The sequence below is a fragment of the Phascolarctos cinereus genome, unplaced genomic scaffold (genome assembly GCF_003287225.1).
Source record: "Phascolarctos cinereus isolate Bilbo 61053 unplaced genomic scaffold, phaCin_HiC Scaffold_7;HRSCAF=346, whole genome shotgun sequence".
NCBI classification, from domain to species: Eukaryota; Metazoa; Chordata; class Mammalia; order Diprotodontia; family Phascolarctidae; genus Phascolarctos; species Phascolarctos cinereus.
Genome location: NW_027556180.1, coordinates 83,860,376 through 83,879,226, shown reverse-complemented (window position 1 = coordinate 83,879,226; position 18,851 = coordinate 83,860,376). Strand labels below are relative to the sequence as shown.

At 36.8% G+C, this 18,851-nt stretch overlaps 1 protein-coding gene across 3 annotated transcripts in view; it reads left to right on the top strand.

Annotated features, from left to right (window-relative positions):
- The first annotated feature begins 903 nt into the window (after nucleotides 1–903).
- Nucleotides 904–18,851, top strand: part of ICOS (inducible T cell costimulator) — a 29,896-nt gene continuing 11,948 nt past the window's right edge. Inside the window, exon 1 of one of the 3 annotated variants that reach the window (XM_078147496.1) lies at nucleotides 904–1,080. In XM_078147496.1, coding sequence (XP_078003622.1) covers nucleotides 1,023–1,080 — 58 coding nt within the window. In that variant the 5' untranslated portion in view covers nucleotides 904–1,022. The remainder of the gene's footprint in view (nucleotides 1,081–18,851) is intronic. The other 2 variants (XM_020972852.2, XM_078147497.1) reach the window with 2 other exon arrangements.

Sequence of the window (18,851 nt, the reverse complement as noted above, 5' to 3'; positions counted from 1 at the left end):
ACTTTTCATAAATTGGTTATTCACCAAATTTATATTGAGTTGAATGGAACCCTACCCATTTCACATTCTGACTATTTTAGTTAGTGAAAGACAGGGTAGTATAGTGGAAAGAGCACTGCCCTTGGAGTCATAACAATGCTCTTAATCCTAGCTTTCTTATTTACCTCATCAGTAAAATAGCATGTGCTCAATTTATCTTAAGAGGAGCAGCATGGCATAGTCAATACAGTGATGTCTTGAGAGCCAGAAAGACATGGGATCATGACCCATCTCTGAGTGACTCTGGGCAAGTCACAGCCTCACAGAACCATAGGCAACTGTCAAGACCATAAGTTGTAGAGAAGGTGCCAACCGCATTGGTAGAGGGAGTTCCCTTATTCCTTACCTAGGAGTTACTGACAGCAATAAAAGATTTCACCTGTTTCTTATTTCCATCTCCCTCTTTCTATCTACCTACCCCATGAGACTGTTGGAGGAAAGTTTTTTATAAATTTTAGGTATTATATAAATGTAATTTATTGCTTTCCTTTCTCCTTTTCTTATCTTTCTCCAAAAGCTCTCCCAACTTTAAAAACAACAGAATAATTTGAAATATGTGAGAATATAACTAATTTGCATCACTTAATTGCCTAAGAAATACTTTTATTCATATGAGTTGATAATTTAGGGAAAGTACTTCTAGGGGAACAAAGGTAACACTGAGAGAAATCCATACGTGCTTTATGGCAAACAGTCTAGTAACACAGTAACATGTGTTCTCATATTCAGAACGACTTTTCATCTCTACATTAATCTGCCAGTAATTCATGGACACATTTATCTTTGGTTTTCACGAGCCACAATAACACCAGTACAGCCTTTGGGAGCCAAGTGAAAGCCTTTGACCTAGTGCTTTTGCATAACTCTCAACTCAACCCCCACATAACACACTTCCTCCCTAGAGCTTAGAAAAACAACTGAACACGTGAACTCATCAGCTTTGAAAAATCCTGAGAGAGTGGTAACATCTGTTTCAGGCAAATATGAAGATAGACATCTTGCTTTTTGTTCTCCTCAGCCTCCAGGCTAAAATTCTAGCAGGTGAGTAGTCCTACTGTGCTTTTCTTATTAGGTTATAACCCATAAAGAGATTAAGAACATCATGGCAAGAAAAGCCAAGGACCCAGAGGATGGGCTTGGGGAACTGGGAATTGTAAGAGAAGATTTATGTGCCCAACTTTGGGCCTGTCACTGAGGTCAGATTCAGTTTTTGTGCTTCCATTATTTATTACCTGTGATGTTGTCTTCTTTTGCTAAGGAAAATGGCACAGGCTGTTGTATAACATTCTTGTTATCTTCTTGGAGTTACTGTTCACTGCCAGGAAGTAGGATTCTATTTTCTTTCTCTCCTAGAGAGATACAAATTAAAATGGCTTCCATCAATAGAATTTAAACGGCTAAGTTACTTAAAATAAATAGCACTATATTTGGAATGGGAATTCTTATTTTGTAGGAAAATCAAATAGATGGTCTTTGAGGAGGAACATTTTGATATTTTCATCTTTCCTGTGATCTGAGGCTCATAATGCCCAGTTAGCCGCAGAATTTTCCTTGGAATTGGGTGATATGAGCTTTCCCTGTAACAGGAACTTAAGCGATGAGTGGAGTAGTAAAGAGGACACTTTTATTTTGGAGCCTCCCCCCACCCCGCATCTTTACACTGGTTATTTATTTTCTATTAACAACAAAATGTACATCCAAGTCCCTCAGAAAAATACTTACATATTTTGATGATATTTATGTGAGGGCTTTTGGCATGCATTATTTATAAACTATAAAAAAGGCCCCAAAGTTATTCTCACATGACTCCTTTTTAATAGGTTGAGATTAAACTGTCCTTGTCTCTAACTCAGAAAAACAGTGGATGATGCCTCATTTCATGTTATTTTTATTTGCTCTTCATCTCTGTGCCACACTCTTGATGGCTGGGAAGGCATACAACTGAAGTGATACATGAGAAAGAAGTGCTGCTAACTACAGAGTTGAAAGAAGACAATTTGACAGGCTTAATCACATCAGTAAACATATTTTGGAGTGGTACAGAGACAAACACTTTAATTTGCCTCCAAATTTTTAAGTGACTCTGTCTTGACACAAATGTATGTGCCTGGCACTGTAATGATACAGAATGAATCAATGGCACTGGAGGAAAAAAAAACCTGATTAAGTGAGGCCTATGAAGTATTTAGGACACACAGACCTTGTGGTTGTTCTAGGCAATGTATAAAATCCACTTCCAGGCCACCATAGTTACATATTTGCCTGTGCTTTCTCTATAAATGAAAATCTATGATTAGTTAGAGTAAATGAAGTCTGGATAGCATTCATTTATTTAAGAGATGTTTATTCATGGCATGCTATATGCCAGACATCATGCTTGGTGGTGAGGGAGATGTAAAAATGAATGAGACATGGCCTCAGGATGCTTATATTTGAATAAGATTATTGATTTTTCTTTGTACTCTCAAAGTGTATTGTTTTGAGGAACAGTCAAATAACATCTAAGGACTCTACATCAATCTGAGTGTGTCAATTAGATTCCAAGTTACTTTTGGTAATATTTGCCTTTTTTCTAGTTCAGACTCAGTTTTAGATGAGGTATTTCAAGTCACCAGAGTGATTTTTTAAAGTCTGTATAGTAATTTAATCTTTCTAGAGTACAATTAATCTCACATCATTTTGACATTTATTCGCTGAATTTCATAGCACAAATAGCACCAAGGGAACATCTTTTTTTCATTTGATGGTTAAAGAAACTGAAAGCACCATTGACTAAGGACACATAACAATAACAATAATGATAATGATGGTCATATGAAAAAACTCTGCCGAATTCTACAGATTAGCACAGTAACTGTGATTCAAAGATCTCAAAGCAGAAGTAGAATGCAAGCAGTGCTGTAGCATTTAGAGTTCTAAAGGGAGGGGGCTATTTCAGCTTGTCTTTGTGTCCCAAGTACCTATTACAGTGACTGGCACTTAGGCGCTTAATAGATATTTATTGAATTGAGGGCAGAGCAGAAATGGAAGGAATGAGAACTTAGGGCTTGTAACTCCCATGTGACTTCCCAGGCTTGTTCTGAAATTCATGTAAAAATTGCAAATAGATGATAATAATGTGGATAAATAGGAGAGGTTGGTCAATGAGGGAATTTTTTATTTATTCCAGTTCTCCTTGGGTCTCCAACAAAAAGTTTAACTGAGCCTAAGTTTTGTTAATTATGGTGGTTATTGTCTATTGTGCATAGAACAGCAAAAAGTAGCTAGAGAGCATACAGTGCTGAGCTTAGAATCAGGCTGACCTGAGTTCAAATCTCACCTGAGATACTATTTATGTGACCCTGGACAAGTCACTTAACCTCTGTATCCCCTCAGTTTTCTCAACTGTAAAATAAGGATTAGAATAGCACCGGCTTTGCAGGTTTGTTTTGAGGATCAAATGAAATATTTGGGAAGTGCTTAGCACAGCATTTAGCACACAGTAGGTGCTTAATTAATATTTGTTTCCTTTCTATATAAAGCAGCTTTGACTTAGTAGGTAATTTCTAACTCTTAACTGCATTTAAAGGCTACTGGTAAGCTAATCTTTCCTAGCTTCATTCATTCATTTGACAAACATTTATGCAGCAGCTATTTTATTTTTGTTATTGTGTTTCTAGCATGATTGGCACATAGTAGATACTTAATAAAGGCTTACTAATTAATTGATGAAACTGCTATGTATAAAACACTGTGTTATTCCTTCCTCTGCCATAAAGCATTAGGAACATTTATTGAAATAATGCAAGCAATGTGTGTGTGTATATATATATATATATATGTATGTATATATGTATGTATGTATATATGTATATATGTATACGTGTGTGTGTGTGTGTATGTATGTATGTATTGGATCTCCTCATCTCTACCTGGCTGGAAGTACATGGGCTATTCATGGGCCCTATGCCATTACTGATCAACAAAGAAGCTTTGATATGCTTCATTTCTGACGTGGTCCTATGATTCTTAGGCAACCTGGTGCCCAAGTCTGTCCCTCTCCCCCCACCTCACAGGGATTAGTGCAAATATCAGCTTGTCTCTACTGCAGCTCAGAAACCCCAAGTTTATGAAACCCTTCTGTTTCAGCACTCCCAGATGCTAGGATTATAGCCATATGCTACCATGCTCAGCAAATTTTACAATATTTAAAGAACCTGCATGTTCTTCGTAGCCTGGGCAAAGGTCAAGAATGGTCTAAATATATCCACATTTACCAAGGATGAAACGGAAGTTCCTCGAGGTTAAGTGATGTGGCCAAAGTGAGATACCCATGTGGCTTGTCAGTGGCAGATCAGAGATTAGAATCCATATTTTGTGGCTCTTAATTCAGTGTCCTTTTCACTCTACACACAGGTTCTTAGACTTCATGCTTTTCTTACCCATAAGGAGAAAAATATTTCCTTTTTTCCTGACACTGAGTTAAGAACCCAGAAGTTATCCCATAAAAATAGCATCTTTCTATGCCACAAGTGACATGTATACTAAGTTTCCCCCATTCTCCTAAGTTCTAACTGCCTGTAACATATCCCAGCTCAGCATGTGTACAGCTCATCCAACTGTTCCACTTAATGTATCATCTGCCATAGCACACTGTCCCCAATAACAGCTTCTTGAGTCAGAAGCCGTCTGGCAGTTTTGTTAATGAGTTGAAGTACAGAGCACCTTTTGTTCTTTCCTGGTCTAGTTAGCACCCATGGGGATGGCTGAAAATAAAAATACATCTTTGTCTACAAATGAAATGGGGTTTAAATTGTGTAAGGGTTTCCCGTCCTCAAATTACAAGCCAAACATGTCTATCTCATCTTGGGGAAAAGACACACACACACACACACACACACACACACACACACACACACACACACATACACACACACACACACATGAGTGTGTGCTCTTTGGGGTTTTTTTTGGGGGGTTCTTTTTGTTCCTAAAACATTCTCCTAAAATAAAGGCTATTAATATACATGTTAGCATTATTAACACACTTTGCTTTTTCAGTGAGTACTCATGGAAGTACTACTTAGTACAAGATTTAACAATAATTATGATGATAATGATAAGAGTTAGCATTTATATAATGGTTTAAGATTTTCAAATGCTTTGCAAATATTATCTCATTTTATCCCCATAATAACCCTGTGATATAAGTGTCATTATTATTCCCATTTTTAAAGAAGAGGAAATTGAGGCATATAGAGGTTAAATGACTTGCCAGGGGTACATAGCTAATGCATATTTGACTTTGAACTCAATTCCTTCTGTCTCCAGCACTTCATCTACTGTACCACTTAGTTGCCATTTTGTAAGATTTTATATAGGTATCTTGCATGCATATTTTAAGAGAAAAACCCAAGGTGGTGATAACAACTCAAAGAACTCAAATATGTGTAGTTCTTTTCTCACAATAACCATATGATATGATTAGTGCACATATTATTTCCATTTAATGAATGAGGAAACTGAAGCTCTGAAGGGTAAGGTCAGTTGTCCATAGGCACATAGTTGATTAGCAATGCAGTTGGGACTATAATTTAGGTTCTCTGACAAGTTCAGTGTTCTATCTACTTTATCATATTGATTCTCTGGGTATTGGCCCATTTCAACTTCCTCTCCCTTCCATGTTAAACAAGTGGAGCACTTTTATTCACTCAGTAATTATTTATTGAATACCAACTATCAGCCCTATAGTATGCCAGGTACAGGGAGGGATACAAAAGAAATGTGATACAGTCATTGATTTCTAGGAGAATAATCTGGCTGATCTTCAATCATTGGTCCTTCAATGTGGTTGAAGGACTTGTATTTGAAACAGCTAAGCAACAATACAAAATAATATATAATGATGGACCAGTCAAATGCCATGGAAAACAATTGCTAAAGAATTTCAGAAAAGGAAGAGATTCATATCCACAGGCTGCAATGCTCAGAGAAGTCTTGGTACCAAAGTTGGATTTTGAAAGATAATTGGAAGGGAAGAGAGGGCACTCCAAGTTGAGGGAACAGAATGAGTAAAGGCAGAAGATTAGAAATAAGTGTGGGGAGTTCAGGAGACAACCAAAGTCCAGTGTTTGTACTGGAGTATGGTATAGGAGAGAAGTTTTAAGTCTACTTCAGGGTAAGTTTATGAAGAACCTTGAGTAGTAGTAGGTTGATGAGCCTAGACTTAGTTTTACAGCAAATAGAAATGTTTTGGATGCAAAATTAACATGACGATGTCGGTAAATTTGGGAAATTTATTTAGCTATGAGGTGCTAACATGTGGACAAAGGTATTGAGTTGTTAACTGCATCACTGGAACAAATTTACAGATCGATAAACTTACAGAACCAATGGAATATTTTGAGCCTGGTGTGTGATAATTCTCTTGGACCCTTATCAGACCACACCTGAAACACTTAATTCATTTTTGGGAAACACATTTTGGGAAGGGCATTGATAAGTTTGGAATATATCATGGGGAGAGTTCCCAAGATAGTGAAAGGCCTAGAGCTTATGTCATATGGAGATCAGTTGAAGAAAATGGGAGTATTTAGTCTAGAAAAGGGAACCATTGGGGTAGGAGGACATGAGAGCTATCTTCAAGCTTTTGAAAAGCTCTCAGATAGAACAGCTATTCACTCTGTTCTTTTTTTTTTTAAGGCAATTGGGGTTAAGTGACTTGCCAAGGTTTACACAGCTAGTGTCAAGTGTTTGGTCTGAGGCTGGATTTGAACTCAGATCCTCCTGACTTCAGGGCCGGTGCTCTATCCACTTCACCATCTAGCTGCCCTTATTCACTTTGTTCTAATTGGTACTGGGAGTAGAACTAGGAGCCAATGAGTAGAATAATGACAATAGCATTTATATAGTGCTCTAAGGTTTGCAAAGCACATTATCTCACATATCTCCATAACAACCCTGGGAGGGAGGTGCTGTTATTGTGCTCATTTTACAGAGGTAAAATTTATCAGGTACATAGTAAAAGGGATGGGTCTTTTTTCTTTTTTAATTTACATTTATTTATGAGATTTTGAATTCTAATTCCCCTCCCTCCCTCCACTCTCCCCTCCCAAAGATGGCACGCAATCTGATATAGGCTATGCATGTGTGATCATATTAAACATATTTTCACATTAGTCATGTTGTGAAAGAATAATCAGAACAAAAGGGAAAAACCATGAGAAAGAAAAAACAACAAAAAAGAGAAAATAGTATGCTTTGATCTGCATTCAGACTCCATATTTTTTTCTCTGGATGTGGATAGCATTTTCTATCATGAGTCTTTTGCAATTGTCTTAAAACCATTGAACTGCTCAGAAGAGCTCAGTCTAACAAAGTCAGTCATCACACAATGTTGCTGTTACTGTGTACAGTGTTCTCCTGGTTCTGCTCACTTCACTCAGCATCAGTTCTTGAAAGTCTTTCCGGGTTTTTCTGAAATCTGCCTGCTCACCATTTCTTATGGAACAATAGTATTTCATTGCATTCAGATACCAGAACTTGTTCAGCCATTCTCCAATTGATGGGTATCAATTCTTTGCCAGCACAAAAGAGCTATAGACATTTTTGTACATGTGGATCCTTTTCCTTTTTTTATGATCTTTTTGGGATGCAGAGATGGGTCCTTTTTCAAGGATGTGTTAGTCTAGATAGCCTCTGAAGTTCCTTCCAACACTCTGATAACTATGATTCTGAAAGATGACTAAGAAGAGATGGATTGAAAAAGTAGGAAAAAAAATTCTGGTTCAATTAACCCATCATTTGTATCTCAAATTTTTCCACATTTATTTATTTTATTTTTAATTTCTGGAATAAAACAAGCATTTCCATAACATAATATAGTAAAAAATGCACATGAAACTACAAATTTATTACGTACAATTTGCTATTCCTTTCAGATATATATTAAAGTTATAGTGAAAGCTTCTTTTTTTTTCTTCCCTCCCCTCCACTAGCCTAGAGATGGCAACCATTAGACACAAATAGGTATATGTGCACCTCAATTTTACAAATACCAGGATAATAAAAGAAAATTTATGAGTTCATAAGATGACAAAGTAGAAAGAGCAGGATACTTGAAGTCAGAAGACTTGAGTTGGAGTCCTGGTTTTTGACTTTTACTATGTATCCTTCAGCAAGCCATTTAATTTCCCTGAGACTCAGTTTCCTTATTGGGAAAATATAGGTATTACTGTGCTCAGAACCTTATAGAGTCATGAGGATTAAAGGGGATAAGTTATGTTAAGCATGTTCTTATAAAGCATTATATAAGTGCAAGTTATTTTTAAAGGAGAATTTGTAAACTTTAAACCATAATAGAAGACACATTGAAAAAAGGAAACAATTTTAGATAACTACCATGCAATAAGTAGATTCTAGAAGATTGAGAGTGAAAATAATGAAAGTACACATAGAGATTAAAAATATGTTTTTAAAATATGTTTGTGTATATGTATGTATACACACACACACATACATGTATTAGCTTTTCTGGGAGGAATCAAAACACATACACACAGAGGGAAAACTTAAATGTTTATCTTAACTCTAACTGCTGAACTACCCATGGCCTTGCTAGACTTCCAAAGGTTATGACCAAGGCTCATGTATAATAATACTAAGAAGATTTAGTTAGATTTATAAAATGATTGATTAGGCTTGGACAAAATGACATTATTCCTAATGAATTATTCATAGTTTACAATGGCAAATAAAATCTCAACAATTTTCCTGTGAATGGGATGTCTGTGGGGCTCTTGTCCTAACCAATTGTGTTCCTTTAAAAATGGCAGCCAAAGGCATCTTTTGCTGATTGCTTTATTTTTATTCTTTTACATGAAATAACTTATGGCATTTGAAAGTATTGTATTGGAATTCAACATTTTATTTTGGGAAATATAAGATACCTATTCTTAGTACAGGTTCCCAATGGTATTCCCAAACTATTGTTAGTCAAAATCCAATTTTTTTTGCTTCAGCTTTTAAAAAACTAAAATACAGTTGACCAGTGAGTTTACCAACTGAGTTGATAGAAATGTAAAGCCATTTGTGTGTATATAGAAATAACCACGAATTCTAGAATCAAAAATCTTCTGACATACATAGTATAGCATATGTTGACTTCTTCTGTTTTAACTTTTATATTCAGAAGTTTGGATGAAACCTTGGCTGTGTCTAAACAGGGTGACTGGATTAAATATTCTTAATGCCTCAAATAGTCATTATCTTTAATCTATCAACTTGTTAAGAATTTTTCACGGAATTAATTACTTACAGTTAGATTTATATGACCAATCACTAGCTGTGTAACTTTGAACAATGTTTTATGTTTCTGAGCCTTCATTTTCTTGTCTATAAATGGGGGATAATCATAGCTCATCTATTTAACTCATTGGGTTGTTGTAAGGTTAAAATGGAGGAAAATTTTTTGTTTTACAAAAATCTGAGATTTCATATTCATTATAATCAAGATTAATTTTGTGTCAAAACATTCTTTCTTTCTTTCTTTCTTTCTTTCTTTCTTTCTTTCTTTCTTTCTTTCTTTCTTTCTTTCTTTTTTTTCTTTTTTGCTACTGGACACCAGAGAGATTCAAGTATTTTTATAAGGTTTATCTTATAAACTGAGTGACTGAGGTCTGTGGAATTTTCACAGATAACTTGGTGGTAGAATTTTTCCTTTAAAATTTAAACTCTGTGAGTGTAGAGTCATGTCTTTCCCAAATTCTGTAAACTCTCAAACATGAGTGCGGTGTTATTGACAAAGAGAATGATCAATAAATGTTAGTGAGACTGATAACTAGTAAAATCAACTTGTTAGGAGTGAAACAATTCAATATTTTAAAATGATTTTCTAAAATGTCATTCTGTACATAATAGATAATCCTTTCAATGAGATAAGATCCACTTGGCTCCAATAGTAAGGCTATTTAAAGCATTTTTGAACTGGGCCTGGTAGTACTTACTTGTAATCTTTGCTATTGGGGCTGATGAATTGTTTGAGCTAGAGAGTTCTGAGCTAAAGTAGGGCTAAGCCAAGGGAGTTTTACACTAATTCTGGTACTAATATCACTAGCCTTCTGTAGAGGGGTCCCCCAGGGGCTTTAGGGAGTGGCAAAAAGTTCCAGATCAGAGACCGGTCAAAGCTTCTGTGGTGGACTAAGTGTGTGAATGGCCCTTGCATTTGTAGCTTCATGAGCCTGGGAGATAGACTCACTTATAACAAGAGCAACTGAAACAAAAATAAAAATAATGTGCAATTATTAGGTACTCTCCTTGCTCATTTTTTCATCTAAATGAACAATATGAGCATTTCATCAGTTTACTATTTTATTCCTTTGTGTCTTTTGATGTTATTTTAATTTCTTTCCTACTTTTTTCTCTCTTCCATTTTACTTTCTCAAGTCTTCATTTTAGAAACTTCACCAATTCTCCCTCTACTTTCGCCAACACTCATTTCCCTTCTACCCTAAACATTGTTTGAAGACAAATTGTTAAAGACCCAGACTGAAAAGCTGTCTCTTTTATGAGACTGCATCAAAGTAACAGCCAGCACCTGCAAGCTTCTGCATTAAGAGTTAAGTGTATGAAATTCTTTAATATATATATATATATATATATCTATACATACATATGTGTATACATACATATACACACATATATATACACATAAACATACATTTATATGCATATATGCTTATGTGTATGTGTATATATATGCATGTATGTGTGTATATATATAAATATATATTTATATATGTATACATACATATTCCAATTCACAGTTATTAACTGTCTTCTATGAAGAAGGGATTGGGCATACACACAAGGGCTACACAGACAATTTAAATAATCCATGACTTCATGAAACTTAGAGTATGGAAGGGGAAATAAGACAAGTGTACAAAGAATTTTAAAAGAAGCTAGACTGTGGAAACTTACTTCCATTGTATTAGTTTTATGTAACTAAAAGCAAGACAAGGTTTGAGGTAACTTAGGAGCTTCAGGTCTTGAGATTAATTGACACAAAAGAACATTCTCTACCATGTGACATAGTCTGGTGCTGCTTGTCAGGTGCCCCAGCTTTGGAGACTCTCTAAAAGACCTGAACCAAATAGTCGCCTGAGAACAGGGCTCAAAGCAAACAGATGCCCTCAGCACCTATATCCTGCTGAAGTGTGCCTGCACCATATTTTGGGTACTGAAACAGTGGGGTCTGGCTCTACCCAACTTTCTGCTTAATTCACCAACTAACGCTTTTCAAAATTGCCATCTGCTTCTAGTAGGAATGATACCCCTCAAAATGACAGCCACTAATAGCTTGGATATTTTAGTAACTGCAGGCTCTTTGGGGAATCAATTAACTGTGTTTTTCTCCTTGGTGATAGAGGACAAGTACTTACCAAGTGTACAGGGGAAAAAGGCTTGCTTCCTTTACTATTTCATCATGGAATCTCAGAATGTCAGAGCTCAAAAAGACCTTAAAGATCATTTATATGAGAAGTTCTTAAACAAGGGTCCATGGATAGGTTTCAGGGAGTTTGTGAACTTGGGTGAGAGAAATATTACATGGTTATTTTCGCTAACTGCTAACTGAAATCTGGCATTTTCCTCAACAACAATGACAATAAATGATTCTGGGGAGGGTCCAAAGGGCTTCACCAGAGTGCCAAAGCAGTCCATGACACATAGTCAAAAAAGCTAAAACCTCCTAATTTAGATCAATTCTTTCATTTTCCTGGACAAGAAACCAGAGAGGGGAAAACATCTGTTTTTTACACAGGAAGTAAGTAAAAGAGGCATGATTTGAATCTAGAGTCTCTGACTCCAAATCTAGGGTCCTATTCACGATAGAATATGCAAAGTCAAATTGCTAGTTTATTAGTAGTTGAACTAGGGCTTGAATTCAGAGCTGACTAGAAGTCTAATTTTTTTTCCCACTAGACTATTTCTTTAGAAGAATAACCGTGCAGGAATAAAGGGACTGAAGGAATTTACTACAATTCCTGCCAGCTCTGGTTTGTGCGCTAGGACCTATTTTTTTTTGGGGGGGGGGGACTTGGGTTGTTGAATGGGCATCTTGCTTTTCCGTAGATGATGGATGCAATTCTCTCTCTTTATACTTCAGTCATAACTCACACTGCTGTGAAAAAAGGCAGGTTTACTTAACCTCATGGTATCTTTCTGGTAAAACAACCATTCAAAAAAACCACAAAGTAGTGACTGACATAAGAGAATAAGTCTACAAATAATTTACTTTGATGCTCTGGCCACCTGAGTTAACACCTGTGGGATTTTTTCATCACTGCAAAGCAAAACAATTTTTATGGGAAGGTCTCTCTTTCATTTTTCATCATGATACACACTTGTGAAGTTAAAAAATTTCCCCCTCCCACAGAGCCTTAATCTGGTGCCTTATCATGGTATAAGATGACCTGGCATTCGTGAAGGATGTACTAATAACCAATGAGCTCTGGAAAGGCCCTCCTTTCAGCCCAATGTTAGACTGGATATATTGACTGGGTATATATGAGGACCATAGAGGCTTAGTTCAGAAATGCCCAGTCCCAGAGCACCATCCAGAAAGTGGTCACAGTCACTTATCAAGAACAGTTATTGAGAATGGAGATGGCATCAATCTTTGTACTGCTATCCCAGCACCTAACACAGTGCCTAGCACACTGTAACCATTTAACAAATGCTTGCTGATTGATGATGAAGGCATGTGACGTCTACATTGTTGGAGGGAGTATTTACATCATAAAATCAAGTGTTCTCCACGTACTTATCAATTAATAAGTTCATGTTCTTAATTATCTTCTTATCAATAACTTTACCCTGAATATGTGCTCCTCTGAAGGCCCTATCATCAGTGCAAAAATCCATTTGCTTCCAGAGATTTTTGGTAAGTAGCATGAAGTGAAGTAGGTCTGTCTTATTTTGGAGAATGCCTTTGTTCCCATTTCAATGAATAATATTTAAGGAGTCTTCCCAGTCACCATGCTTCTGAGTAAATTGTTAAGAACTTTGTAGTTCTCAAGCAAAGAAACTTTTCTTAAAGGTTTCAAAAAATCAATCACCCTCTCCAAATTTAAGCTCTTACTATTTGTGTGCTAAGCACGGGAAACACGAAGACAAAAGAGATAGTTCCTACCTTCATGGAGCTCATATTCCACTGAAAGCCTACAATACATTCACAGAAGTAAATATAGGACGTGTACAAAATATGTGGATGGAGCATTGAGAGAAGCAGTAAAAGCCTCTGTAGGGAGGTCAAGAAGGATGAGGGCTGAGAAACAGCCACTGGTTTAGCAATAAAAAGATCATTAGTGATTCTCGTTTAATTGAGTTGTATTGAATTCCTATTTTACAGATAAAGAGAGTAAGTCTTAGAATGTTCTTTGAGGCGGGGACTGTTTTATTTTTATCCTTGTATTCCTAGTACTAGCACAATTCCAAGAACAGAATCCTGGAATCCAATTAGTAATTTTTATGTAAATATAAAATAATTTATGTAAATGTAATTTCAAATTTCAAAATTAGGTAAATATAATTTCAAAAAGTGAATTTGAATCCATTTAACCACTCAGGGGATTCTTTGTTCACACTAATCAGGACTGAGATACACTCCATCTCCCAACTTTGGGCATTTTCATGGCCTTCCCTTCATGCCTAGGATGCTTACCCCCTCATCTCTGCCTCCTAGTTTACCTGACTTCCTTCATGTCTCAACTAAAATCTCACTTTCTACAATAAGCCTTTCCTGATGTCCCCTAAAGCTAGTGTCTTCCCTCTAATCAATCCAGTATATATCTTATTTGTGCATAGTTGCTTTTCTGTTGTCTCCCACAATATACTGTGAGCTCCTTGAAAGCAGGGACTGTCTATTGCCTTTCTTTGTATCCACAGAGCTTAGCACAGTTCCTGGTACATAGTATTGTTGGCACTTAATAAATGATCATTGACTGACTGACTTGGCAACTGATTCGATATGACGAATAAGGGAGAGGGAAGATTCAAGGATGAAGCCAAGGTTGTAGACATTGGTAACTGTGAATATACTCATATCATTTTCAGAAAAATTTGGAGGAGGTATGGGCTTTGGGGAAAACATAAATCCATTTTGGACATATCTGAAATGCCTAGTGGATGCCCAGGTGGAGATATCCAGCACACCATTGGCAACACAGAATTGGAGTTCAGTAAAGAAATTAAGGCTGACTACATGGATTTGGAAGTCATCTGAATAGAAATGGCAATTATTCTTTTTTTATGCAATTAGGGCAAAGTGACTTGCCCAGGGTCACACAGCTAGTAAGTGTCTAGTGTCTGCTCTGAGACTAGATTTGAACTCAGGTCCTCCTGACTCCAGGGCCAGTGTTCTAGCCACTGTGCCACCTAGCTGCTCCCTTCCTTCATTGATCTTAACCCAGATGCTTTCCTCAATGCTTCTCCATGCTACCTTCTCTATTTACTACATCTCCTCCACCCTTCCACTGAACTTGCTATCTATCTTGTTTGGAATAGGATTAAATGTGTAGTACCCTAACTCACATTCACACTTGTAGGTTGGATTTCCAGAGGGGAGACTCCTATTACTCTCATGGTTTCTGGGACAACCCTTGTGAGTAGTCACAATCATGACACTGTAGTTCCTGAGACCCCACTAGTGTGCTTCCAATTAACATTTAGCCAGTAGACAACTTTTAAGGGAGGTTTTAAAAATCAATTAGCATAGGAAAGAACAAATACTATAAAACATTTCTCCCATAAACTTGAGGTGCATTCTCCCATGAGTACCTATAGAATGGGTAGAAACTTAAAGTCTCATGATAATGAAGAACACAGGTGGCCAACACAACTCAGAGGTCTAGAACAAAATGGCCTTGATGTCTCCTCTTTCTCTTGAATTGTCCCCACTAAATTCACTGCTGGGCATGGTGTCTGTGCTAAATGGATGATTCTGTGGCTGGGCTGAGTGGCCCTGCTCCTGGAATGGGTCTTTCCAACAATAGGTTGGGTTTGCCTTTCACAGGGTCAGACCTTTACTGGAAGGACTTCTCCACTGTTGACTAGACTCTGATACTTTGCTCTTATGGAGAGCTGTTCCTCTTTTCAGCTGGATTTGTTCCAGGCATCAAGTGGCAGTGTAGAAAGGTAGAGCCTCTAGAATTAATTTTAAAAACACTTTCCGGGTCAAGGTTCAGTTCCCTCAATGTGAGACCACGTTTTTAACTGAGGTGACCATACAGCACATTTCTCAAATCTTCTGCCCAACAATCACCAAATGGTTGTTAGGCCTCCACCCTCCTTTTATTTTTTTAAATCCAAGTTTCCTCTGTTGATCTTAAGCAAATGAGTATCTGAGAAACAAGGTACTGTGGTAGTCTATGTTCTGGGGACAAATACTTTGTTTCATACAAATCTACCTCTCAAAGTCTCCCATGGCCTCTGTCCTTATCTCTTACAACATACAACTTACCACAATCTGAAAGAGGCACTCCTTTCTAAAGGCTCCCAGAGCTTTATGCCGGGCATGGGTTTCATTCTGCTTAATCTCAGTATTACCTCTGAAGTCAAATCCAACTCTTGCATTAGGACTTCTAATCTTCCCTATTGTCTGAATTTTGAGTATTTATGTATAGAGGACAGAGTCAAAGATAACCTTACGGTTGCAAACTTCAGGCTGGATGGCTGGCTAGAAATGTGGCGGCTGGCTAGAAATGTGGTGGCTCTGTCAACCAATCAGGAGGTTTGAAGGAAGGATATGTTTAGGTGGTGACATAATGAGATGTTATTAATTATTGGCAGCTGACATTTATACAGTACTTCAAGTTTTACAAAACATTTTACATATATTATCTCATCAGATCCCTACAACAGCCCTGTGAAGCAGGTGTCTTTACTATTTCCACTTTTAAAAATGTCACAAGTGTTAGAGATTGGTTTTTGAATATGCTGAGTTTGAAATGCTGATGGAACAATGAGATAGGGATGTCCCCCAGGGAGTCTCCTGTTTGGAACTGGAGTTCAGGAGAGAGGACAGTGTGGACTAAGATTGCACTGGAGTAGTGATGTGCTGGTGAGGAAACTCCCTCTACCAATGAAGACCAACAACTATGCTACAATTTATGGTCTTAGAGAGACATCTGGGCCATTGGAAGATAAAATAATTTGTGCAGGGTTACATAGCTAGTGATTATCAGAGGTGGAACCTTCATCCAGCTCTTCTCCAGGCCAAGGATAATTTTCTATTTGGTACACCAACTGCTTCACATTTCAATTTTTCAGAGAGAGAGAGATTAAGGCTTAATATATAGATTTGGGAATCATCTGCATAGAAATTATCATTAACCCACGTGAGCTGATAAAATCACAAAGAAAGAGTATAATAATAATAATAATAATAATAATAATAATAATAGCATTGATGTAGCACTTCAAGTTTTGCAAGGTGCTTTACATATGTGATGTCATTTGGTCCTCACAACAACCTGGTGTGATAAGTGCTATGATTATCCCTGCTTTATAGGTGAGGAAACCAACACTCATTGAAGTTAAATGATATGCTCATAGTCACATAGCTATTAAGTACCTGAGGCAGGATTTGAATTCAGGCCTTCCTGACTGCCAGGCCAGTCCGCTATTCACAATGCCAGCTAGTTACATTCGTATAATACGTATGTATGTATGTATGTATGTATGTATGTATCTATCTATCTATCTATCTATCTATCTATCTATCTATCTATCTATCTATAGAAAAGAGGATAAGAGGGCCCAAGACAGAGATTCAGAGAACATTCATGCTTAATGGTTGAGAAGTAGATGATGGCATGGTAAAGGATACTGAGGAATGGTCAGGAACACAGGAAGAGAACCAAAAGAGAGTAGTGTCATAGAAGCCAAGGGAGGAAAGAGTATCTAGGAGGTGAGGGAGATTGAGAGTGTCAAAAGGTGTAGAGAAGTCAAGAAGAATGAGTACTGAGAAAATGAATGAATACTGAAAAAAAGGTCATTGGCTTAGTAATTAGATCATTGGTAATTCATTGAGAAAGGAATTCCAGTGAAATGGTAAGGTCAAAAAAGAATTAGAGGATTGAAAAGTGAGTATGAGGTAAGAAAATAGAGCCAACTAGTGTAGAAAACCATTTCTAGGAGCCAGGCTGTGAAAGTAACAAAACGAAGCTTTATTTTTTAATGATAGAGGAGACCTTTGCATACTTGTAGGTGACAAGGAAAGAACCAGTGTATTGGAAGCTGAAGTTGAAAAAGAAGGTATGTTTGAGGAGGGCAAGCTCCCAGAGAAAATGAGTATGGTAAGGGATGAGATTGAGAAAATAAGTAGAGACTTTTGAAAAAGAAGAGCCACTTATTTCCCTAAGACAAGCACAAGGAAGAAAAAAATTGTAAATTATGTTGAGGCATTTTCAAGCCTGGGACAGAAGAGGAGGATCAGAATAGAAAACCTCTTTTCTTAATAAAATAAGAGTTTGGGCGCTTTCTGAGAGGGAAGGATTAGGGAGTATTATAGAGGGGACTTGAAGAAAGAAGAAGTATTAGAATAGATACTGTGGAGAGTATGATAATGAGTCAATGGGGAAGAATAAGAGAATTGCCATACAGCAGTGAGGGCCAAGTTGAAATTAGATAATATAAATTTGTAGTGGATCTAGTTATCATTGTTATGTGACTTTCTCCAGGGTAAATCAGTAATAAGAGAGTAAGAACAAAGAAGATGGAGACTGGAAGTTAGGGTTTAGGAAGGCATGAGTCATGATAGAAAATGAGTTTGAATTAGTTCGTAGAAAGTGGTATCAAACATTCAACTATGATTGAAACATAATTAGGTTATGGGTATCAGAGACAAAAAGTGTGTTAGTGAGGATAACTAAAACTAAAACAAAAGATATTAAAGAAGGGTATGTATATATTCACACAAGGTGGAGAAGTATAGATTAAGTATAGAGGAAAATCAACAGATAAAGGAAAAAGGAAAAGAAGAGATAGGAGGACATAAGAAAAAGTAGAGTGGGATTAAGAAAAATTGCATTCAAGGCTTTAAGGTCTAGTAAGTTCAGCTTTTCTTTCAATTTTCTGGTTATCGTTATGCTATTTTCCATTACATTATATGCCTTAGTGATAAAGGGCTAACTCTCTTTAGCCACATTTTGCACATGCGCAAAACAGCGATGAAGACCAGGATACCCATATAATTTAAAAAGTAAAGGCAGCACAGCCTTTCTTCATGTCCCCATTCCTCATTCTCACCCAGAAGAAATACTTAAATGCTAGAATGCAGAGTAATTTGAATACAGTTGATCAAGCATTACTTGGACTGTTAGTTAAAAATAAACAAATTATTGGAAATCATTGGAGTCCTATGTTTATGAAAAAAAAAGCTTAACTGGCTTTTGAAATTAGAATATGATGAAAATACAGAGAGGTAAGAGTGTACACCCGACCAATTATGAGCCCTTGACATCCCACACAGAAAATATTCCTGACTCTTTTTGTCAGAGAGAAACTGAGGCACAGCTTCCTGAAGTCTATTCTTTGAGTTATTATAAATTTAAATTTAAATAATAGGGACCAGAAATGGAAGCCTAGCCTTTTATCCAGCCTAGTACTACAAAAACGAGAACATATGATACTCATTGGTAAACCTGAGCTTAAAGAGAGCATGCCAAGAATATCAGGGGGGTGAGGAAGGAGCAGAAAAGACTTCCTAGGTATTTTTGGTTTAAAAGAAGGCATTAAAGTTATAGACCTTGGAAAAGACTATGTGAAAATGT